The 25,233-nt window shown below is 41.9% G+C and overlaps 2 protein-coding genes across 2 annotated transcripts; both read left to right on the top strand.

Moving 5' to 3' along the window:
* Positions 1 to 1,203: 1,203 nt before the first annotated feature.
* Positions 1,204 to 21,271, top strand: LOC148115420 (cytochrome P450 2H2-like). The gene is made up of 9 exons (XM_087887265.1): positions 1,204 to 1,476; positions 1,904 to 2,066; positions 3,839 to 3,988; positions 5,647 to 5,807; positions 14,957 to 15,133; positions 17,341 to 17,482; positions 19,946 to 20,133; positions 20,460 to 20,601; positions 20,729 to 21,271. The coding sequence occupies exons 1-4, from the start codon at positions 1,303 to 1,305 to the stop codon at positions 5,730 to 5,732; spliced, it is 573 nt and encodes a 190-aa protein (XP_087743391.1). The 5' UTR covers positions 1,204 to 1,302; the 3' UTR covers positions 5,733 to 5,807; positions 14,957 to 15,133; positions 17,341 to 17,482; positions 19,946 to 20,133; positions 20,460 to 20,601; positions 20,729 to 21,271.
* Positions 10,234 to 20,931, top strand: LOC148115421 (cytochrome P450 2C31-like). The gene is made up of 6 exons (XM_087885162.1): positions 10,234 to 10,341; positions 14,957 to 15,133; positions 17,341 to 17,482; positions 19,946 to 20,133; positions 20,460 to 20,601; positions 20,729 to 20,931. The coding sequence occupies exons 1-6, from the start codon at positions 10,234 to 10,236 to the stop codon at positions 20,929 to 20,931; spliced, it is 960 nt and encodes a 319-aa protein (XP_087741288.1).
* Positions 21,272 to 25,233: the final 3,962 nt, after the last annotated feature.

The raw sequence follows: 25,233 nt of genomic DNA, 5'->3' as shown, positions 1-25,233 counted from the left end.
GTCTATCTGAAACAAGGGGAAAAAATTCAAATTTTTGGCTCTAGAAGAAATACCAGAAATAAACACATTCTTATGTACCCTCCCAGCTCTGCAGGATCTCATTCTGGGAAATTATTAAGAAATAGGAAAGTATTTAATCCTTTGCAGTTTAAATAAGGGATAGTCCAAATCCTGCCTTAAGGTATAGATGACTGCAAATAGCTCAATTACATTATGGGGCCCTGCTTTCTGGGACAATGCTCTCCAAATGAGAATTCCCTGCATCGCTACAATTATGCTAACCTCCCCTGGTTTGTCTTTTTAGAGCAGAAAAAATCAGCCTAGCAACAGCAATAAGCATTTAGTCTTTTATATGGCCCATAGTGATCTACAACACTCTCTGGGTGGCTTACAATGTAGAACATTATTTGCATATTGCCCCTAACAATCTGGGTCCTCATTTTACTTATCTTGGAAGGATGAAAGACTGAGCCAACCATGAGCCAATTCTAGGCTCAATCAGGGTCAATTCTAGGCTGTGGGCAGAATTTGCCTGCAATACTGCACTGCACTACCAGGGCTCCTTCATCTTACATTGCATGATTATGTAATTAATCCTAATGTATAATCATCCTAATAACACTCAAGAACCACCTGTCGTTAACTTAAATGATTCAATTACATTAAGAACCATTTTCACCCCTTACATTGTAAATTCACCCTTTTAGTATCTCTTTCAGTTTTGACATTAAACTATTCACAGGCACTTTACCAACAGGGAAAAGAAAAATGTGGGGGTGGTGCTCATCTCCATTTCAAAGCTGAAGAGCCAGCACTGTCTGAAGACGTCTCCGGGGTCATGTGGCCGGCATGACTAAATGCCAAAGGCGCATGGGACACTGTTACCTTCCCACCAAAGATGGTCGCTATTTTTCCACTTGTATTTTTATGTGCTTTCGAACTGCTAGGTTGGCAAAAGCTGGGACAAGTAATGGCAATTCACATCTTTACACAGCACTAGGGATTTGAACCACTGAACTGCCGAACTTTCAATCGACAAGCACTTCATATTTTCCCTCAAAACAAACAAACTGTAACTTACCTTTGTCCACAGTCCGAAGGTAAGAATGTTGATAAGTAACTTTCCTATATGAATAGAGGTGAAAGAATAATTTGAGCTGAATGTAAACAAGGAGGTATGAAAAGATTAGAGGAAGTGAAGAATTTGTATGTGATTGGGGATCCAGTTGGCCCCCTTCTTTCAATCTTGTCTAATTTAAACAGCTTCTTGGATTTTTGAAGAGGAAAAGAACTCAGAAGAGGATGGAGCTGACATGGGCAGGAGTTCTGCTTCTTCTCTCTATAATTTTCACCCTTATCTCATCTTTCCGAATGTACAAGAAAAAAGGGCAGCTGCCCCCTGGACCTACTCCATGGCCTATTCTGGGGAACCTCTTTCAGCGAGATATTTTACCTCTAAACAAATCCTTTAAAAAGGTAAGATTGGGTCACTATTGTACTTCTTTGCTGTTTCAGGTGATTGTTTTGAAAGATAACTGCACATTTCCCTAATTTAAAGAGTTTGATTTATTCTATAAGAGTCCAATTTTATTAGGGGCTCATGTGCATCTTCAGTAGGAATTTTAACTTAAAGTCACCAGACAATGGAGGTTACAAAGTTCATTAAAAGATGTGGTATTATACAGTCAAAATTTTGATTATCTCATTCCCATCACCTCATCAGCTAGCAATATAGCTAATCTAATTGATGTACTCGGTAGATATTAAGAATTATTAAAGCTCTGATTCAACATGTTCTCTCTATAGCGAATTTAAGAACTATTTCAAGCATGCTTTAGAATAAATTCACCAAAAAATGCTTTATCATTTAATTCACTGGGTTTCCATCTAATTTTACCTTTAGCTTACAGCAAAGTATGGACCTATATTTACTGTCTGGATTGGATCAAAACCAATGGTTGCTCTTTGTGGATATGAGGTGGTAAAAGATGCTTTAATCAATCAAGCAGAAGAATTTGGTGGGCGAACTCATACGCCTTTTAACAGACGAGTATTCCAAAATAAAGGTTGATTCACTTTAAATTATTTAAAATTGTTTGAATTCTGTTAATATTATTGATAATTATGAAAGTTTTACTTGAAATGAAGTTTTGTTAAGATGTTGATTTGGTCATGTTTTTTGAAGGGGGGGGACGCATTTTTTTTCACCGTTTTGCTTCTGCTGGTCACTTGCAAAATCTATGCTGGTTGTTCCTTACATGCAAGAAAAATGATCCCACTTCTAACCCATTCCTTTCAGAGGGAGACAAAAAGCTTTTGAAAGAGGAGAGTTCAGCTATTTGGATTTTGAATAAGGAGGATAGAAAGAATATTAACTCCTCTGAGCTTTAATGTTGAACAAGACCCCTGAGAATATTGTGGACAGCCAAGAAGAACAAACAAATAGCTCATTGAGCAAATCAACTAAGAGTTCCCACTCAACACGGAAATGATCACAGTCATTTCAATTTGACAGTCACAGTCAAATGATCATTCTTCAGACAGATTCAGACAGATTCTACAAGTCTAGCTCCCTAGAGAAGGCTATAATGGCAGGAAAGATGAAGGGAAAGAAAGAAGATGGCCATCTGCAACATCAATGAGCTCAGTTAAAATGATGACAAATGTACCCTCACAAATCCTGAAGAATTAGGTTAGGGATAGATCATGTTGGAGGAAATCTTATGATTCCTAAGTGTTAGAAACTAAGTGCTAAGTAATTTGTTAGCACACAAAAAAGCAAGTAGATAAGTAATTGCAAGTGACCTATATTTGTCAATAAAGCCTCTACAGAAAAAAAAAATCCAGAACTCAAAACAACTCCCATTTTCTTCTGAAAATTGCATCTCAATATAGAAGTCTATGTAGATTCTCAGACTTTCAGGTCATGGTTGTCCCAAAGATGCTTTTTCAGGAGGCAACTTGACTTTCCTTGTTTTTTCTTTGAAGACATTTCACTTCACAACCAAGAAGCTTCTTCAGCTCTGACGGAATGGTGGAGAATGAAAGGATTTATATTCCTTTGAGAAAACTGGTAATTTGCATTCTTTTAGAGAATCACTGAGGCACTTGTGGGTTTATCTGTGTCCTTTTGGGACACATCCAACCATGACTTGATGACTGAGAATCTTCACAGACTTTTAACCATGCATTTTGGGATGAACACCCTTCGAATGGTGTGGGAGTATGAACGGATTTCCAGAGGGGTGAAAATGTAGATTACAGGAATATTCACACTACTCAGGTGAGGACACAGGTAAACCTCCAAGTGCCTCAACAACTTTCTAAAAGGATGCAAATTACCAGCTGTCTGCAAGCAATATAAATTCTTCCATTCCCCACCATCCAGTCAGAGCTGAAGAAGCTTCTTGGATGAGAAATGAAAGAGAAAATAAGAAAAGTCCAGCTGCCTCCTGAAAAAGCACCTTTAGGATTTCAATGTAGAGCCCATATCTAGTGGAGGGATTTCTTTCTATCTAAAATACACTTACAGAAACTTGTGACATGATTTTCATAGCCTCATTCGTTCTTCTAGTCGTATGACAGCAGTCAAGAATGGAAAGATGGAAATTGTGAAGTTTGCTTCTTTAGTATTTCAAGCCTGGTTTACATTAAATATGAGGAAGGAACATTCTGTGATGCATAATTTATTGCAATGCAGTGACCTGTTTCGAACATGATTGGGACAAAGAGTTGAAAAAGGAAAGTGCCTGTAACATCACCTTATGTGTAAATATCCTCCTTCGCCAAAGCTGAGATTTGACGGACATCGTGATCCTTTTGATGTCTTTTATTTCAGGATTCGATACTACCGATGAGAGGAAATGGAAGGAGCTGCGACGGTTCACACTGTCCACCTTGAGAGATTTTGGGATGGGGAAGAAAAGAATGTCTGAGAGGGTGCAGGAGGAAGCCCTTTGTCTGGTGGAGGAAATGGCTGCCAAAAAAGGTTCTCTAAAGAAACTGAACACTGTTCTCTCACACAAGAATTTTAGTAGGAAGAGTATTTAAAATACGAAAATGGAAAGGGCTTGTTGTACTATGTGAAGTTACAGGAGAACGAGATTCTGAACTGAAACTCAAATCTTCTGCACTTAAGTGCACAAAATAAAGAAAAACTTAGATAGGCAGTGAGTACCCCTTCTCCTTTTCACAGTGGCGTTCAAGAGAGAAGGCGAAAACACACAGAGGGACTATAATAGCTTTCAAGGTGTGTCTTTCTTTTCAATCCAGTGTCAGCCCTCAGCTTTGTAAAATTTGCCCAGAATTAGTGAAACCTTATTGTGGTTGTAGTAACTGAAGGAACATGCCGTAGATACTAGGAAAATAATTAATTTAGTAATTATACACAGAAAAAAAACATTTTAGTCCTGGATTCTTTTTAGAATGATTATGTTAAACCAGGCTTGAACATAATGTTAAATCATATATCAAGCAAATTCAGCAACCAACAAAATACATAATGGATAAATGAAATAGGTAAACGAAGTGAGGTAAGGAAAATATGGATAAGAATCGGCTGCATGAGTGATGGAAATCTGTGATGTGCCATGGATTTGAATTAAGGCTATTGTAGGAGATGACTAGGTTGAACCTGAGGGAGGGGTCAAACAAATCATCAGTCATGAATCCCTTCATGCCCACAAGAGATCTAATTCCAGCCCACCTTGAATTCCTTCTATTTTTATCTCCCATTAATTTTCTTTAACCATTAGTAGTTCAGATTCTTGTAGAAAGCTTAAGCTTACAATAAATCTTTATACCCATTTGAACTGTCTGGATCTCCTGATTTCCTGGTTCTTGACAGGTATAAAGTGACTATTCCAGGGACTGTTACACCTTGAAAAACCATCTTCTGTGGACAAGTCTTTTCTGGAAGGAGATAAAAAAAATGTGTATGGAATAAATAGATAGATAGATAGATAGATAGATAGATAGATAGATAGATAGATAGATAGATAGATAGATAGATAGATGGATGGATGGATGGATGGATGGATGGATGGATGGATGGATGGATGGATGGATGGATGGATGGATGGATGATGGATGGATGGATGAGAGATAGAATAGAAGGAGGAAGTGCTGAGGGAATAGAATCAGCAGCCAGGAAAGGAATTTATGGATGAATTAGATAGGAAATCTAAGGGCAAAAAGGAAAACGTGGATAACAACTGCTCTTATAGGCATGGAGAGACAACAATAGGCAGTTTCCATTAGGGTGGAGAACTGAAATCCACTGTGGATCTGAATTAAATGGTCATAAATTAGTGTCCCTTTAGAGATTTATGGCTCTTTTGAATTTAATCTTTAATGGACAAATCTCTGGAATCAGAAGGGAAAAGAGTGGGGGAAAAAAGTGAGAAAACAATTCTTGACAGAAGAAAACAGCAATAAGGTTTCGAAGAAACTCTAAAGATCTAGGTTTTAATTTAATTACATATAAGCTCCCCTACTTAATATTATTTATCAAATATTACCAGTAAAATCTTTGCATAACTTCTTTGACCCATATCATTTTTCCTTGCAGTTTTGTGGTGAGGATTGTGGAAGGGGAGATCCATATTCTTTAATCTGTCTCATAAATTTCTGTGGCCTCTGTTGCAGGGCAACCTTTTGACCCAAGAAGAAATGTTGCAAGTGCTGTTTCTAATGTGATCTGTGCAGTCGTCTTTGGCAATCGATTTGATTAGAAAGATCACACCTTCATAGAGAACCAGCAGATTGTGGAGTCTCAAATAAGATTTTTTACTGGTTTCCTAGGACTGGTATGTTTTTCCTCTCTGATGCTCCTCCTGCCATAAACATTCATTTTTACTAGTGGGTTTTTTTTCCCTCTGTGTCTAAATGTTAAAATAAAAGATGTGGAGATTAGATGTGATGAGCTCCTCAATTTCTGCCAAGATCTTCTTTTTCCATGTTTTTTGATCATATCTTAATATTTCTATGCTTATTTATATAAAAAACAACTTCATTTGCCCTCAAATTCTAATTTTTCTATTTTTACTCATATTTATTCTCCTTTCTTTTTTAATAATTCATTCTTTATCCTAGTACATTTAAACATGTTCAGGGTTGCCTTTCTTCCATTTCATCTTTTTTATTGTACAGCAATCTTTCTTCTCATTCTCTTCCATCTCCCTCCCTTCTTTTATCCTTCTTACTTTCTTCTTCCTCCTCTCCTACTCCTTCAATACTTCCTCTTCCTTCTCCCCCTCCTCCTCTCTTTCTCCCTCTCTAACTGTTAGATCAGGCGCAGGAAATGAAGACGTGACCAGCTCGATACATTCAGTAACTTTATTTGTTACAAAAGTATAAGACAAGACTGCTGGCGTGCTGCCGGGGCTCTCCTTATATTTGCTCCCGGCAGATGCACCGCCCCTTGACAGGGATTCAAATCTCCCGCCCGATGGCTAGCAGCCAATCAGGGCGGATGTCCTTATAAGGACATAACACTCCTCCCCCCTTAGTCCGGGAACTGGCAAACTTCGTTAACAAAAGTCACGTAGTCGCGCAGGTATGTAGGACGCCTCGGCACCCTAGTTGACCTGCGCAGTCTCACTTGTTCTCCATCTCCGGCCTGGATGGACGGGGTTCTTTCGTCTCCTGGTTCCCTCCCCGGAACCGGGCTTGGTTCGGCTGTCGAGTGAGCGGGGTCACCCTCAGCGCCTCCGGCCGGACCGCAGACCTTGGATGGCTGGTTCTGGTGGTCTTCCTCCTGGCCTGTGGATCTATCGCCTCGTCTCGGTTGTTCGGTTCCGACCCGGGAAGAGCGTCTGAGTCTCGGTAAGTCTGTCGCTTGCTCCTCCCTGGTCTCCCGGGCGCTGCGGTTCGGTTGCGGTCCGGCTTGCTGCCGTCTGGGTGGTGGTTCCGCTCGGTGCCCTCGGGTTTGGTCTGCCGGCTGCGGGTTGTGCTGTTCGACCTCGCAGGGATGGCGTCGGCCTACTCGGTTGGGCTGGCGTTGGTCTACCCGGTCTGGTTGGCGGTGGTCGACCTGGTCGGGATGTTGTTGCGGGCCTACCTCTGTGGGGCGGCGGAGGTCTCCCCTGCCGGGGTGGTGCAGGTCTCCCTGGTCGGGTTGTTGTCGGCTTTCCCTTCCCCCTAGTCCCTGGTCTACCGCCGGTTGGTGCCTGGGTCATCCGGGTCGGGTTGTTGTTTCCTGGCTGTCTCCTGAGATGGGCGGGGGTCCCCCTCGCCGGGGAGTCATGTGCCACCCTCGCCCATGGGTAGAGAGGTGCCCGTCTTGGCTGGGTCCCGGTCTACTCGCCTGGAACTGTGGTCTCCCTGGCCGGGCTGGCATAGGCTGCCGTCACTGGTGGGGTGCGCTGCTCCTTCTCCGGGCAGATCCCAGTCTACTTGTGGGCTGGGTTGGTGGTCCCAGGCCCTGTTGTGCCGGGTGCCCACCTGGCTGGGTTGGTGTTGGCATCCCCCGTGCGGCTGGCCCCGGTCTACCGCGCTGGACTGCCGACGTGACAGTACCTGGTAGTGTGCTGGGCCGACCTTGTCGGGATGGCGTTGCTCTGCCTCGCAGGGGTGTGGCAGGCCTACCTCGTCGGGGTGTTGTAGGCCTACCTCGCCGGGGTGTTGTAGGCCTACCTCGACTGGGTGTGGTAGGTCTACCTCGCCGGGGTGTTGTAGGCCTACCTCGTCTGGGTGTTGTAGGCCTCCCCCGTCAGGCTGGTTTTCGTGTGTTCCCCCCCACCTTTTCCGGAGTTGGTCGATGTGACGTCTGCAGACCTGTCCATCTTCCAACTCGACAGTATAGGATTTGGGGCCGGTTGTGCTGGCAATCTTCCCCTTCAGCCACTTAGGAGGGCCGTTGAAATTCAGCGCGAAAACTGAATCTCCGTTGCTGAAGGCGTGAAGCGGGCGGCTGGCGGTTGCGGTCACTTCCGGGCTGTATTGGGGTGCAGCCGGTCCAAGGGTGACCTCAACCTTCTGCCTATCAGCAGTTCGGCCGGGCTCTTGTGGGTGGTGGCATGCGGCGTGATGTGCTGGGTGAGGAGGAAGTTGTCTATCCGTTCCTGCCAGTCTCCCGGGCCCATCTTGGTGAGTGCGTCTTTGGTGAGCCTCACCATGCGTTCAGCTTGACCATTTCCGGCCGGCCTGTACAGGGCGGACAGGGCGTGGCAGATGCCCAGTCCTTCCAGGAAGGACTCCATGGCCAGGGATGTGAGCTGGGGGCCGTTGTCGGAGACCAGCATGTCCGGTAGTCCATGTGTGGCGAAAAGGCGGCGCAGGGCTCGGATCGTCGCTTCTGTTGTGGTAGATGCCATGGGTACCACCTCGAGCCACTTGGAGAAGGCATCTACCACGATGAGGAGGTGTCGCCCTTGCATCGGACCCGCGAAGTCAATGTGGATCCTCGACCAGGGGTTGCTGGGGGTCTCCCACTTCGCGACTTCGGATTGCGGCAGCGCTGGGCGAACTTCTTGGCACGGGTCACATCTGGAGACCCATTGTTCAATGTCTCTGTCCAGGGAGGGCCACCAGACGTAACTCCGTGCCAGGGCCTTCATGCGGACGATGCCCGGATGCCCTTTGTGCAAAGTCTCTAACGTCCGCCGTTGCAGAGTGCTTGGAATCAGCACCCTGTCTCCCCATAGGAGACAGCCCTTTATGGTGGACAGCTCCTTCTGCTTCCTGGCGAACGGGCTGAACCTCTCTTCCGTCTTTTCCGATGGCCACCCTCTGAGGATCCAGGACTTCACTTGGCGGAGTGTGGGGTCCTTTTGGGTGTGGACGGCCACATCTGCAGATGAGACTGGACAGCTGGCGTCATCGTCTATGTGGAATAGGTGGAGCGTGGGGGCTGGGTCTTCGACTGGATTCTTCGATGGGCATCTGCTGACTGCGTCGGCATTTCCTATGGCTGTGCCTGGCTGGTGCACGAGCCTATAGGAGTAGCTGGCTAGGAAGATGGCCCATCTCGTCATCCGCGGGGACATGAAGGTCGGGGTGGGTTGGTCGCCTGCGAGGAGTCCCAGGAGTGGCTTGTGGTCGGTGACTATGGTGAAGCGTCTTCTGTAGAGGTATTCGTGGAAGCGCTTCACTCCTGCCACGATGGCCAGGGCTTCTTTGTCCAGCTGGCTGTAGTTCCGTTCTGCGCCGGACATGGTCTTCGAGAAGTAAGCGATCCGGGCTTCCGAGCCGTTGGGCAGTTCGTGGCTGAGAACTGCCCCCACCCCGTAAGGCGACGCATCACAGGTCAGCTTGATGGGGAGCGTCTCGCTGTATTGGATGAGGACGCTCTTGGACGTCAATAGTCCTTTGATGGCCCGGAATGCTGCTTCCTCTTCCTGGCCCCACTTCCAGGAAGCCGCTTTCCCCAGCAGGCGGTGGAGTGGCTCAGCAACTGTGGCTTTCTGTTTTAAGAAAATGGCGTAGAAGTTGAGCAACCCAAGGAAAGCCTGAAGCTCCGTTTTGTTTTTTGGGCTTGGAGCTTCATGGATTGCTTCCACTTTTGATTTGGTGGGGTGGATGCCCGTGCTATCAATGAGATAGCCCAGGAACTCGACTTCCTGTACTCCTATGGTGCACTTGTCCCGCCTGACCCTCAAGCCCTTGGCCTTGAACCGCTGTAAGACAAGCCTGAGCCGTTCAAGGAGTTGAGCTCTTGAGTCACCTGAGACAAGCACATCGTCGAAGTAAGGCACCACCCCTGGAACGCCTTGGAGAAGGCGTTCCATCATGGATTGGAAAATGCCTGGGGCAGCGCTGACTCCAAATTGGAGGTGGTTACATTTGAATGCCCCCCTGTGCGTGACAATTGTTTGTGCCTCCACCATTTTTTCATCCACTGGCAGCTGCTGGTAAGCCTGGGCCAGGTCCAGTTTCACGAAAATTGAGCCCGTTCCCAGGGAATGCAACAGATGTTGCACGACTGGGACTGGGTATGCGCTCTGTGCCAACGTCTTGTTGATGGTACAACGGTAGTCGGCGCAGATGCGCACAGACCCATCATGCTTCAGTGGGGTCACAATGGGGGTCGCCCATGAGGCATGATCGATCGGTTCCAGAACGCCCTGGGTGATCAGCTTATCCAGCTGTTCATCTACTTTCAGCCACAGGGCAAACGGAACTCGGCGGGGCTTAAGCCTGATTGGGGTGATTCCCTTGTCCAGATTAAAGGAAATTGGCCTCCCCACAAATTTCCCCAGTTTACCATCGAAGACTTCTTTGAACCCTTCGAGGATGGTGTCGAGTTCATCCCTATGGATTTCGTGGATGCCCTCAATGGAAAGCCCCAGCGGCTTAAACCACTCCACTCCTAACAGGTTCAGTCGGCTGTTCTCCACGAAGGTGATGGGCAGCTCTCCGTTAAAGTCCTTGTATTTGATGTGGATGGTGGTTCTGCCCAGGATCCCAATGGGGTTTCCGTTGAAGTCCACAAGCCTCGACTTCGGGGTTTTCAGCTGGGTCTTCTTGCAGGATGGCTTCAGCTGCTGTAGGTGCTGCCAGTCCATGATGGAGTAGGCGGATCCGGAGTCTACCTCCATCTTGCACGGTGACCCCTCTGCCAGTAGCGTCACGTGGAACTTGGTGGTTCCCTCGTCGCTTGTGTGAGCGATGGTGGTCTGGTGCACCGTTCTGTTGCGGGGATATTCCTCCTCCCCGCGCCGGGACTGGGTCGAGGACCGTTTGGATGTCCTCTGGTTATCTTTGCGATTCTCGTGGAATCATGGTCTGGGTGGTTCCGGGGCTGGATCTGCTGCTCTGCAGGCCTCGGCGATGTGCCCCCTCTTCAGGCATCGGTGGCAGGTCGCGTCCCTCCATCTGCAGGTCGCCCTGGGGTGGTCGCCTTTGCAACTGCCGCATCGTTCTCCCCGGTCGCCATGCTGTGGGTTTTCCCGCCTGGGGGTGCGGGAAACCTTGTAGACGGCCATTTCCTCCTCAGACTCCGTTTGTGTGGTTGAGTCATCTGAAGAGCTCAGGCCCGACTTGTGGATCTTGTGGATCCCTCTTGTTTTAACCATCGTGGCGGCTGCTTTCTCAGATGTTTCAGCCGCTGTTGCTTCGTCGAGGACATCTTTGAGTGGTATCCTCTTTCAGCTGAGGAACTTCTTCTGCAGCCCCACATCTCGCATCCCAAAAACAACGCGGTCACGGATGGCATTGTCCACGTTGTCAAACTCGCAGTTGGCAGCGATTTGGCGAAGCGCTGCCACGAATTCCTTGATGGATTCACCTTCCCGCTGGTTTCTCTGCTGGAAGGTGAACCTGTTTGCGATTGGGGTGCCTGTGGGTGCGTAGTGCTCCTGCAGGGCTTCTTGCAAGTCGTTCCAGGACATCTCCTCAATGTCCCTGGGTGCCACGAGGTCAATCGCCATCTCCAGGACGTCCGATCCACAGTGAGCCAGGAAAAGGGCTCTTTTCCGCTCATCGTCGAGGTTCTGGTAGCCATTGCCTCGCAGGAACTGCCAGAATCAGACCATGTACGACCTCCACTTCTCTCGGGATGGATCGAATGGGTTCAGTGCGGCCATCGGAGCTTGCGGGGTTGCCATTCTGGAAGTCGCTGTGGTTTAGTGACTTCAGCTCGGTGGGCGATTGTGCCACGAGTCTTGCTCAGGTTCTCTTCTCTAGTCCTTCGTCGCCAGTGTTGGATCAGGCGCAGGAAATGAAGACGTGACCAGCTCGATACATTCAGTAACTTTATTTGTTACAAAAGTATAAGACAAGACTGCTGGTGCGCTGCCGGGGCTCTCCTTATATTCGCTCCCGACAGACGCACCGCCCCTTGACAGGGATTCAAATCTCCCGCCCGATGGCTAGCAGCCAATCAGGGCGGATGTCCTTATAAGGACATAACACTAACCTTCTCTCCTACTCTTATTTCCCCTCCCTTCCTTCCTCCCCTCTTCCCTTTCTTCTATCCCTCTACTCCTTCTTTCATCTCTCTTTATTGCTGTATTTATTTTCCATTTACTATTTTCCATTGTGGTGTCCAGATAACCCCGACTTTTCCTCCATTTATTAAATATATTTCTCAGAATTCCCCTCATAATTATTAACCATGTTTTTCAACTTATTCCTTTTATCTTAAAGCCTTTGCTAAGTTAGCCTTCCAACCCTTAGTCTATTTTATCTTTAACAATATATTTCTTCTATTTTACTTCTTACTTATATTTCATTTCATTCTTACTTACTTCATTTACTAACATTTCAATTTTGTTCAATTTTACATTTCAATTTTTCATCATAATTTCAATTAATTCCTTTGTTGTTCTCCATCTTTAAGACATACTTCTTTACCATCCACTATTATTTCTCTCCAATATGTACATCTTCAAACAGCAAAACATATAACCTGTTCTGTCTTTCACATTGTATCTACTGATCTATTTTACATTAAACCACATATTTCTTCTTTTTTCTTACCCACATTTCATTTCATCCTTATTCATATCCCTTTTACAATAATCTATATATTTCTTCTAAATTACTTTTTACGTACAATTTCTACTGCTAATATTCTTCTCTTAAATCAGCATATTAATATTTTAATTTTCTTTCTGCTCTCCTCTTTTAACCATTTTCTTTTAATCTCTCCAAAATTCCCATTCTTAATATTTTCCTCCCTTTCTCCCATTCTCTTATCTTCTTCTTTTTCTTATATCTCCCTTTTTGCCCCCTTTCTCTAGTTTTTACTTTTTTAATTTTCCTTCTCAATATTTCCCATTTCCTTCTCTCTTCTTCTTTTTTGAGAGAAATTCCCCCTTATCCATTTTTATTCTATCACTGTCAATCCCAGTGTAATCATCGATATCTTTATTTCAAGGGTGAAATCTAAAAGTTTTCGCTACCGGTTCTGTGGGTGTGGCTTAATTAGTGGACGTGGCTTGGTGGTAAGGTGACTGGGTGGGCGTGACTTTTTGGTCAGGTGGGCATGGCTAGGTCGATGTCACTTCTTTGCCCTTTTTTAACGTACAAAACACAACACAACTGGCTCACCCACAATGTAAAAGCAGCTCTGCTAGACCCAAAATGGCCCCTGCAACAAGCAGGAACCTCACACAGCCACAAAAATTCAAAAAAATCAACTTTCACACTTTACACACACAGCACAACACAACTGGCTCACACAATGTAAAAGCAGCTGTGCTAGACCCAAAATGGCCCCTGCAACAAGCAGGGACCTCACACAGCCACAAAAAGTCCAAAAAAACCAATTTTCACACTTTACACACACAGTACAACACAACTGGCTCACACAATGTAAAAGCAGCTGTGCTAGACCCAAAACGGCCCCTGGAACAAGAAGGAACCTCACACAGCCACAAAAAGTTCAAAAACCCAACTTTCACACTTTATACACACAAAATTCCACATATAGCTTTGTGAGATTTTGTATGTTTGTGTAGTTAGAGTGAAACCCTACAGAAACACACAAAATCTCAGAAACCTGCACAAATATTTTATTCTATTTTATTTTTATTTTTATATAAAAGCAGCTAAATTTAAAACTTCCTAAACTTTAAATGGCTAGGTCTAAAAAAAGAACAACTAAAAAAAACCCCAATTAACTGACAGAATTCTATTAGCCTGTGCCCTGCTTCATTTTGTATTGCAAGGCCAAACTTGCCTGTTATTCTGGTTATCTTTTGGCTTCGTACTTTAGCATTCCAATCCCCCATGATGATAAGGACATCATTTTTTGGTGTTAATTTTATAAGGTGCTGTAGAACCAGTCAATTTCATCCTCTTCAGCACCAGTGGTTGGGGCATAGACTTGGACTACTGGGATATTGAATGGTTTGCCTTGGATTTGAACTGAGATCATTCTGTCATTTTGGGGATTGTATCCCAGTATTGCTTTTCCTACTCTTTTATTGATTCCTCTCTTATATGAAGGCTACTCCATTTCTTCTGAGGGATTCTTGCCCTCAGTGGTATACCTGATGGTCATAGGAATTAAATTCACCCATTCCTGTCCATTTTAGTTCGCTGATTCCTAAGATGTTGATGTTCAGTCTTGTCACCTCTTGTTTGACCACATCCAGTTTTCCTTGATTCGTGGATCTTACATTCCACGTCTCACCGTGATGCTGGCCATGCCTCCCCTGACCTTTCACATTTCTTAAGAGGTCCCTACGTGGGCGTGCATAAGCGCACCAGCATGCCTACCATCTCTGTCCTACTGTTCCCATTTATATGTACTCATTTTATGTGTTTATGGCTATGTTTTGCTTATTTATTTCTGCCAATTTTTTTTCATGTGTTCATCTCTATATCTATACTGTTACTTGTTTCCTTGTACTTGCCGATAAATAAATAAATGAATGAATGAATGAATGAATGAATGAATGAATGAATGAATAAATAAATAAATAAATAAATAAATAAATAAATAAATAAATAAATAAATACCAACCTGCCTTCCATTGAGGACCTGTATACCACATGAGTCAAAAAAAGGTCTGTGAAAATATTTACAAACCCCTCACATCCTGGACATAAATTGTTTTGACTCCTACCCTTAAAACAATGCTATAGAGCACTGCACACCAAAACAACTAGACATAAAAACAGTTTTTTCCCAAACGCCATCACTCTGCTAAACAAATAATTCCCTCAACACTGTCAAACTATTCGTTATGTCTGCATTACTATTGCTATTAGTCTTCTTATCGTTCCTATCACCCATCTCCTCCCACTTATGACTGCATGACTGTAACTTTGTTGCTTATATCCTTACGATTTATATTGATATTGTTTCTTAGTATGACTTGATTGTTTATTTGTACCCTTTGACTATAATTAAGTGTTGTACCTTATGATTCTTGATGAATGTATCTTGTCTTTTATGTACACTGAGAGCATATGCACCAAAGACAAATTCTTTGTGTGTCCAATCTCACTTGGCCAATAAAGAATTCTATTCTGTTCTATTCTATTCTATTCCTCTCTGCAACAGGTCTACAATACTTTTCCAAAAATAATGGAATGCTTTCCTGGGAAACACATCAAGATTTTTGCTGAGACTGAAAAACTCCATGGTTATATCCGTGAGGAAGTAGAATTACACAAGAAAACATTGGATCCTCAGAACCCACGTGACTATATTGATTGCTTCCTTCATAGAATGGAGAAGGTAGATATAGATACTGTCTCTGCATAAATGTCTAAATATCTCCAATGTGTATCTAAGATGAAACAAGTTCACTGCATATGAAAGAATATGAAAATATTGATTCCCCCTTTTTTGTTTACTTTAAATTGCTATTTGTTGACATAAATTACTATTCCGACATAATTGTTTCTAAAGTTATCTCCCTTCAAAAAATGTGTATGTATAGAAATTTGCTTTACATGCTAATTTACACAACTTCTACATCTTAATAGGTGAAGATAATTATTGATCTTGCAACAGCAATTTCTGCTAGGATTGTTGTTGTTAGTTGTGAAGTCATGTCCGACCCATCACGACCCCATGGACAATGTTCCTCCAGGCCTTCCTGTCCTCTACCATCTTCTGGAGTCCATTTAAGCTCACACCTACTGCTTCAGTGACTCCATCCAGCCACCTCATTCTCTTTTGCCCTCAATTTTTCCCAGCATTAGATTCTTCTCCAGTGAGCCCTTCCTTCTCATTAGGTGGCCAAAGTATTAGGATTAGACTATTAGGATTACCGTATTTTCCGGAGTATAAGACGACTTTTTAACACATGAAAATCTTCTCAAAAGTCGTGGGTTGTCTTATACGCCGGGTGTCGTTCTCCTGTAACCAGGCAGACCAGCCCGAAAGGCTCTGACGAGCCTTAAATGGCTCTTGCGATCCAAGCTCTGACGATCCCAGTTGAGTTGCCTGCTAATCAGGCAACTCAGTTGGGATCGCCAGAGCCATGTAAAAAGAAAAAACTTTTTTCCTTTCACATGGCTCTGGCGATCCAAGCTCTGACGATCTGCTAATCAGGCAACACAGCTGGGATCACCAGAGCCATGTAGAAAGAAAAAACTTTTTTTCTTTCACATGGCTCTGGTGATCCAAGCTCTGATGATCTGCTAATCAGGCAACTCAGCTGGGATCGCCAGAGCCATGTAAAAGAAAAAAAGTTTTCCCCCTCCAGCTTGCTTACCTTAGCTGCTAGTCACAACGCTTGCCTTGCTTCGCTTGCCTGAATCCATTCGATCAGCAAGCAACTCCCTGCCTGCAATCAAGCAGGCAGGGAGTTGTGGACTTCAACTCCCAGAATTCCTCAGCCAGCAAAACAAAGCTGGCTGAGGAATTCTGGGAGTTGAAGTCTACAAGTCTTAAAGTTGCCAAGGTTGGAGACCCCTGTTCTATTAGGTAAGTTTTTTTCCACTTTGGGATCTTTAAAAAAAATAGTTAATTGGGGGTTTTTTTAGTTGTTCTTTTTTAGATCTAGCCATTTAAAGCTTAGGAAGTTTTAAATTTAGCTTTCATATAAAAATAAAATAAAATAAAATAATATTTGTGCAACTTTCTGAGATTTAGTGTGTTTTTGTAGTGTTTCACTCTAACTACACAAACACACAGAATCTCACAAAGCTGTATGTGGAATTTTGTGTGGGTAAAGTGTGAAAGTTGGGTTTTTGGGCTTTTTGTGGCTGTGTGAGGTTCCTGCTTGATGCAGGGGCCATTTTGGGTCTAGCACAGCTGCTTTTACATTGTGGGTGAGCCAGTTGTGTTGTGTTGTGTGTGTGTAAAGTGTGAAAGTTGTTTTTTTGGGGGCTTTTTGTGGCTGTGTGAGGTTCCTGCTTGTTGCAGGGGCCATTTTGGGTCTAGCACAGCTGCTTTTACATTGTGGGTGAGCCAGTTGATGTTTTTTAATTTTTATTTGGTCTGCGTTGGAAGAGGGGTAGTCTTATACAGCGAGTATAGCCCAAACCCTATATTTTAACAGGAAAATTCGGGGGTCGTCTTATACACCCAATCGTCTTATACGCCGGAAAATACGGTAGTCTCTCAGATATAACATTCAGGCTTCTATGCTCAGATCTAATTTTTTCCAATCATACACCTTAAGGCCTGCTGTAGTCCAGTTCTAAAAAACAACCTTAGTCAAATTCAGAGTGTCCAGTCTTTAATTCTGGCAGTTTCTTGTGGTAAATATTTGATGGGTAGGCCAGATAGTCAAGCTGTTTCCTCCATGTATCAGATGTTGATCCCAGAAATACCTTAGAATTGAAAATGTTTTGTATATATTCTAAAGTCAGTCTGGTCGAGTTAAGTTTCCTTTAATTGAAAGAGACACTATGGAGAGTTTCATGAATTACTTTAATTCAATTCCAAGTAGAATTTTTATTCTTCCAGTTCCCTTTCTATTTTCTTTTCAGGACCAGAACTCATCTGAGGGTATCTACTCTCCTGAAGAACTTGTGATTACTGTGTTTGGTCTCTTTACTGCTGGGACAGTAACTACAAGCCATGCTTTGTTCTGCAGCCTCCTAGCAATGGCTAAATTACAACACATTCAAGGTAAAGAAATATCCAGAAATATATAAAGATATCAGTACTCTTAGAGCTTTCAGCATTAATCATGGAAAAAATAAACTAAATAACTGTTGTACTCAACAGTACAACTCATTGCAGTTGCTTTATTGCTTGCTGAAATACTGAGTCAAATGCATGTTTGTAGTCAATGAAAGCCATGCACAAAGGCAAGGTGTAATTCATTGTGCCTTTCAATGATTTGCGGAACAACCTGGATGATCCATTCTACTGTAGCCATTTCTGGACTTTGCCTGCTCCTTTGGCTATGCCATCGTTTAATGTTCCCACTATTCTTTTTCCTATTATCTTGGTGAAAACCTTGTAGGTGACTGAAACGATTATTGGATGATAGTTCTTTAAATCATCTCTTGTGTATAAGAATCACTTCAGCATTTTTCCATGTATTCGGTATTTTTTTCTTTTCTGAGGCATCTCAAGTACAGTTTTCTTACTATCTTTTATAAACTGTGGCCACCAGCTTTCATGATTTAAACTGTAACAGTCATTTCCTGAAGCATATTTGGCATTTCCTCTTTCATGGGTGTTGTTACTTTTGAGTGAGCTTGATCTTTGCATAGCTCTGAATAGAATTTTATTTCTATTAATTCTTAAACTAATTAATTACTAATCTAATAATTCTGTTTGAATTATTTTTAACATTTCCTGTCTTGTTCTTCACACAAAGCTATCTTCATGTTTTAATACAAAAACTTTCTCTCTTGTATTTATAAGCTTGCATTTGCTCTATTAATCCGTTTGTTTTCTTCAATTGCCTTTTTTACAAGCTTCATGTTAAACTGATGCGTTTCTTCTTGGATATGTTTTCTTGTGGTCTTGCAAAGTTCAACGTACTTCAGTTTATTAGTGAAACTTCCGGCATTCTTCACTGTCCATTGTTTTTTTCATTAATTCAATAGTTTCATCAAAGATTTTGATTGTATAAATTGTTTTTCCAGTTGTGCTATATATATAGTTCAAGGAGTTTTTAAATATTTGTTCATTTTGATCCATAATTTATTTGTTCAACTTGTATGCCGCCTTTATCCAAAGACTCAAGATAATGTTCACCTCTTCCAAATCTTGCAATAGAGCAAAGTGATTTGATAGATTAATCTCAAAATTGCTGTTCTCGTCTAACAGCTTATCTTCATTTTTGTTTTTTGTTACATCTTTAGCATTTTTATATGATCTTTTTGACAGTCTATCTTCATTTTAGCTTGTATTATTAACTATCATCACTTCCAACATTAAAATGTGTGATGACAGTACAATTGCAGAATATGGTTTATCACTTGGCATGATGTAGTCAATTTTGCTTGTGTACCCAGATGGACTCTTCTGTGTCCATTTTCTGCTAGCCTTTTTCTTGTAAAATGAGTTCATGATATAAAGTTCCTGTCCTTCAGCAAAATCTACTAGTCTGCACCACTATTATCTCGTTCACCATTTCCATATGGGCCGGTCACCTTTTCATCAGTTATTGTTCTTCCTATTCTTGCATTAAAGTCACCCTTTAGTATTTTGTACTGGGACTTTTCTTTGTCTTTAAGGCAGGCCACATTGCCATAAACTTCCTTGACATCATCGTCACTATAGCTTATTGTTGTTGCATAAGCTTGAATGATTTGAAACTTGTATTGTTTGTTCAATTGAATAATGCATTGGGCTACTCTGGTCTATTTTCAAATTTTACTACAGAGTGTTTCAGCTTTTGGTTGACGAGAAAACCAACTCTACCACATCGACCATCTTCAGTACCTCTAGCATAGAATAAATGCCCAGTCCTATCAAGTTCAACTAAACGTTTGCCTTATTGTCATGTTTCACATAATCTAATGATATCAAAATGAATATTATTGAGTTCAATCGGCAGTTCTTCTACTCACACTTCTGTTTTCATTGTTTGAATGTTGATTGTTCCTATGTCCAAAGTCCAAAGGCAGACTGATTTAACCTGGTGATTCTTAGCACCCTCTGCCTTTTGCTGCTGTGGTAGGGATCTGTTCACCTTAGGAGACCCTTCTGGAAATATAGATGTTCGACAACATAGCCCATGAGTTCATTTTCCCACACAATGTAATAACAGTTTAAGAAATTAATTTAAGTACATTAGTTTTTTCTCCTGATTACTATTTATTCCAACTTTGGGTAGGGACTATAATCTTCTAAAATCTCCTATGGAAACACTTTTCACTTTGTGGTTTTCAGCTTATCAAGAAAGACACAAGACAGAGATAAACAATAAGTATCTCCTCTTCTTGCACTAGAAAAATTAAAATGGTCTCTATTAAGAAATGACTTTGAGGAGGAGCCATTGTCCTGACTAGAAGCGTCTTCCCTGAATATGCTTTGGAAAACATGTTTCTATTCAAGTGGTAGTTGACTGCAGATGCTCAATATGAGAAAGTAAAAGGCTGTCAATCACATCTCAATATGTTTGTCTCACAGCTAAGGTGCAACAGGAGATTGATGAGGCAGTGGGTACAAATCGAACTCCAAGCATAGAAGACCGGTTGAAGATGCCTTTCACAAATGCTGTGGTCCATGAGGCTCAACGTTATCGGATTGGGAGTGCTGAGAGCTTTCCACGGGCAACAACCTGTGACGTAAAATTCCATGGTTACAACATTCCCAAGGTGTGCCAATAATACTAATCTACTAATCAAGATAGTGTGCAGAAGAAAAAAAAAAGATGACTGTTAGTTGAGATGATATTCAACGCAATTCAGTAGATATGTATTAATATGCCTTATTTATGGAATTGTAAGCCTAGAGTCACTATGGATAATGGGACGTATATACATTTAATAAATAAATAAATTAAACCAAATCTCTTTCCCTTCACTCCATTTCAGAATGTTTGCAGATTGCTCCCTGCTGGCCTATTTCATTTGAAACTCTTTCTTCTCTGCATGAAGCAAAACCAACTAATGTCATCTATTTCCTCACTTCCCTCTTCTAGTACATGGCTGTTGCGCCAGTCCTCTCCTCAGTACATTATGATCCTCTCCATTGGGAGACTCCAGAGAAGTTCAACCCACATCATTTTTTGGATGAAAAAGGCCAATTCAGGAAAAAAGATGCTTTCATGCCATTCTCAGCAGGTACAGTCCTCTGGGATAGGTATTACAAATCCACATGCTGGCTTGATCCATGTTATTTTTTTTATCAGGCACAATTCCATCAGGTGTACTTCCTAAATAAGCTTTATTTTCTTGTTTGCTATTGCAGGGAAGAGAGCCTGTCCAGGGCAAGCCCTGGCTAGGATGGAGCTCTTCCTGTTCTTCAGCACATTGCTCCAGAAGTTCACCTTCTATCTGGATGGGGACACCAAAGACACAGATCTAAAGTCTTTCTTTATGGTCTTCAAAAATAACAACCAATACCCCCTTATACGAGCTGTTAAACGTTCAGTGGACACTTGTGTTCAATAATTAGGACAAGGAAGGAAGTGATGATCCTTCCTTCCTTCCTTCCTTCCTTCCTTCCTTCCTTCCTTCCTTCCTTCCTTCCTTCCTTCCTTCCTTCCTTCCTTCCTTTCTCTTCTCTCTTCTCTCTTCTGTTATTTTTTCTTTCCCCCTCCCCTCTATTTCCATCTTCTCCCTTTCCTTCTTTCCTGGCACGTATTGTATCCTACAAATTCTTCCTTTTAACACCTAGGAAATGGATTGGCTGAACTATATTAATAAATATTCAAATAAAGCATGTGGGATAGCTTTTACTTTGAAAGACAATGTTAAAACTGATGTGGAATACAGATACAATGATTGTGAAGGACATTTTATTTTTTATGGCAAAATAATTACTATTATCTCTGCTCTGATAACATTTTATGGGCAAATTAAGAATATTTTTGAAATATTTCATACAAGTTTCTCTAAGCTATATTCTGCAAGTAACCAATGTATAATTCATACTAAAGATTTCGTTTAAGATTCTCTTTTAGAAGTATTATGAGAAAATGATGTTGTGGAATAACCTACATTTGAAACAGGATGCTGAACGTGTGTTGACCTATTAGCTCCTCTCTTCCAGTTTTATCAAAGAGCATTTGGCTGAACTTTCATTTTTCATTTTATTCCACAACATTTTGGTTTTATTTTGTATTAAGCCTTAGGATGTAAGAGATGTGGGAGATCTGGGGAGTGAGGCTGAGCAAGAACACTGGGACGTAGTGGGGAAGGGAAGATATGATGGGATCTTGGAGTTGATCCTCACTTGCTGATGTTACATTCACTGGTTGAGAGTGATCCAATTGTCTAGTTTCATGATCTTCCCATAAGGCCAGGTTGTAGGTTCCTGTAATGGGCATTAGGAACAAACTTGATGAACAGGAAAAAGAGCCTCCTATTGTCAGTTGTCATCTGGAAGTTATTGATGGTTTGGTGCAGGGGTGGGTTCTACTTACCTTTACTACTGGTTCATATCGCGCCCACACGCACACTCTTCTGGACATGCACAGAAGCCCTAGTCCCCTTTTACTAGGGACCACAAACTAGCTTGTTTCTTATGACAGGTACGATAGATAAAACTTAGCAGAAGGTCCTGAGTAGGATCTGTTGCCCATGACAGGAGGCAGGTGGTTCTTTGCCAGCCTTGCAGTTACAGCCAAGTAAGTGTAACGAGAGGTACACCAGTTACCACCCCAGATCTTTCTGCTTACAAAGGACTGCTTCTCTTCCCCCCCCCCAAAAAAGGTTTAGTTAGTGTGTGTTGAGTTTTTGTAGGAGATGAGACCACGCAGAGCCCGAAGAAGGGTCCACATGTGTCATGAGTCCCTTTGTGCTCACAGTCCAGCCCATCTTGAATTCCTTCCATTCTTATCTACTGCCAATTTCCTTTGGCCATTATTAGTTCAAATGCTTATAGAGAGTTTAAACTTTCCATAAATCTTTATACAGGGTCAGGTATATGAATGTTCATTATTAACCAAGTTTATTTTGGCAGAAGAAATAGTCCATAGAAAATCAATTCATAATGAAGGAAGAAGTACCGCAGGGGGCAACCAGAAATTTTTTTAGGGTAGGCTTTCCAACCATTTCTCTCAGGTTTGGGGATTTTTTTTAGTTCACACAAAATTAGAATGTATAGATGCTGATTAATGAGTTGAGATTTCAGTCTCCGGATCCAAGGAATATAGATTTTAATAAGAACAAATTAGTAAATGAGGAGGGAAGTTCAAAAGTAAAGTTAGAAAGTATTACTTCACAGAATGAGCAGTGGAGGTAGGAGGTTAATCATCAGTAACTATGTTTAATCACGCTTGGGATAAACACATGTCCATCCTCCGACCAAAGTTAAAAATTAAATACAAATGGAAAAAAAATAAGTGAAAGATAATAAGTAAATAAATTAAAAAGGAAAAGAAAGCACCACAAGAAAAATTCAAAGGGCAAACTTGATAGGCCACTAAATCTTTTTTTGCCAGCAATCTTCTATGTTTCTAACTTAAGAGGAGAAGAAGAAAGACCTATGGAGAAAAGGGCCAAGAGTGTTGGGTAAAGACAATGAAGCTTCTTGGATGAGAAGCAAGATGTCTTCTTCTTCCTCAACAAAAAACCAGTCCGGTTGCCTTTTGAAAAAGCACCTTTGAGAAAACTATGACCTGGATAACTGAGAATCTCCACAGACATACTGCATATTCATGGAAAATTATATTCGTTTACCACCCTTGACACACTTTTCATTCCTAAAATACAAACAACATGTAGCCAGAAGTTACAAGGTTGCAAGTTCACCAAACTACTCAAAATTTCCACTACCGGTTTTCCAGAACCTGTCAGAACCTGCTGGATTTCACCCTTCCATGGGCAACAACCTGTGACATAAAATTCCATGGTTACCATATTCCCAAAGTTAGCTGATAATAACTACTAATCAAGATAGATTACAGAAGGAAAAAAGATGGTTTAGTTAGTCAGAGATCGTTCAAGGCAGTTTGAATAAATATGTATTAATATGCATTATTTATGACATTGTAAATTGCCTAGAGTCACTTTGGAGAGTGAGATGCGAAGTACACCTGGTGATGCAAAATGCCATGGTTACAACATTCCCAAGGTGTGGCAATAAAAACTACTAATCAAAATAGTCTGCAGAAGAAAATAAAAGATGACTGTTATGTACTGAGAGATACTTCATATTCAAGGCATTAGTAAATATGCATCTATATGCATTATTTATAGAACTGTAAGTTGCCTAGAGTTGCCCCTGGATAGTGGGAGGTGTATAAATTTAATAAATAAATTAGTTAAACCAAATATCTCTCCCTTCATTCCATTTCAGAATGTTTGCAGATTGCCCCCTCCGGCCTATTTTGTTTGAGGCAAGTGAGGCTCTTTCTAATCTGCATGAAGCAACACCAACTAATGTCATCTGTTTTCTCAACTCCCTCTTCTAGTACATAGTTGCTGTACCAGTTCTCTCTTCGGTACATTGTGATCCTCACTTCCCTCTTCTAGTACATGGGTGTTGTGCCAGTCCTCTTCTTGGTACATTGAGATTCCAGAGAAGTTCAACCCAGATCATTTTTTGAATGAAAAGAGCCAGTTTAGGAAAAGAAATGCTTTCATGCCATTCTCAGCAGGTACCATCTTCTGAAACAGATTAGATGTATTACCATGTGCTGGCCTGATCCATGTTATTTTTTTTATCCGGCACAATTCCAGCAGGTGTACTTCCTAAATTGTACTTCCTATTCAATGACTGCAACGCTTCAGAAGACTATTATAACACTTTTCTACTTGAAGTTCAAAGAGTCATTAATCTATATGTACCAATAAATATAACATAACATCCAAAGCCAAAAAGAACACATTACCCATGTCAATAAGGAAACTCCAATAAAAAAAAATCACTTTGGTGGAAAAATAAAACTGGCTATGTAGCTAACTTCAAAAACCGATACAAAACCATATGCCACCAAATAAAAACAGAATATACCAATTATCACTGCAGACAGGAGGAAGAGTTGTTACACACAAAATCCAATCGTGCCTTCTATAATTTCATAAATGCCAAATTAAAAGATTCAAAAACCACCCCATCTCTAAAAGGGCCAAATGGTGAAGATTGTAATGATGATGCCGTTAAAACTAATCTTTAGGTGAAAGATTTATATGATCTGAAGAGAAACCAGAGTATAAAACTAATCTCTTCAACACTTTTTTCAATTCAGTCTTTGTCAACAGCAATGGCATCTCCCCCTCATTTCCTAGTCATGCTCATCCAATTTCAATGATCTAATCCACATTGATTTTACTGAAGATACTGTCATAAGGGCACTACACAAACTTAAACCATCTCTATCTATTGGTCCTGATGGAATATGTGCCTTCTTTCTTAAAAAGCTTTCCTCCGCCATAACTGAACCTCTAAGCACCATCTATGAAGTATCTTATTTACCAAAATGTCCTACCTGTAAATGAGTACTTTAATTTCAACCACAATAACACAAGGGCTATCAATAGATTCAAACTCAATGTAATTCGCTCTAATCTTGATTATAGGAAATATGACTTTTGCAATAGAGTAGTAAATGTTTGGAACACTCTACCTGATCCAGTTGTTAGTCTCTCTAACCCCCATACCTTTTACTTAAACTGTCTACCGTGGACCTTTCATGTTTCTTAAGAGTTCCATAAGGGGCTGTGCATAAGTGCACCAGCGTGCCTACCATCCCTGTCCTACTGTTCCCATTTATATGTACTCATTTTATGTGTTTATGGCTATGTTTT

Source organism: Pantherophis guttatus, chromosome 2 (genome assembly GCF_059756535.1).
Source record: "Pantherophis guttatus breed Tessera chromosome 2, ASM5975653v1, whole genome shotgun sequence".
Classification (NCBI taxonomy): domain Eukaryota; kingdom Metazoa; phylum Chordata; class Lepidosauria; order Squamata; family Colubridae; genus Pantherophis; species Pantherophis guttatus.
The sequence above is the reverse complement of the archived record's forward strand: the minus strand, read 5'-3'. Positions and strand labels throughout refer to the sequence as shown.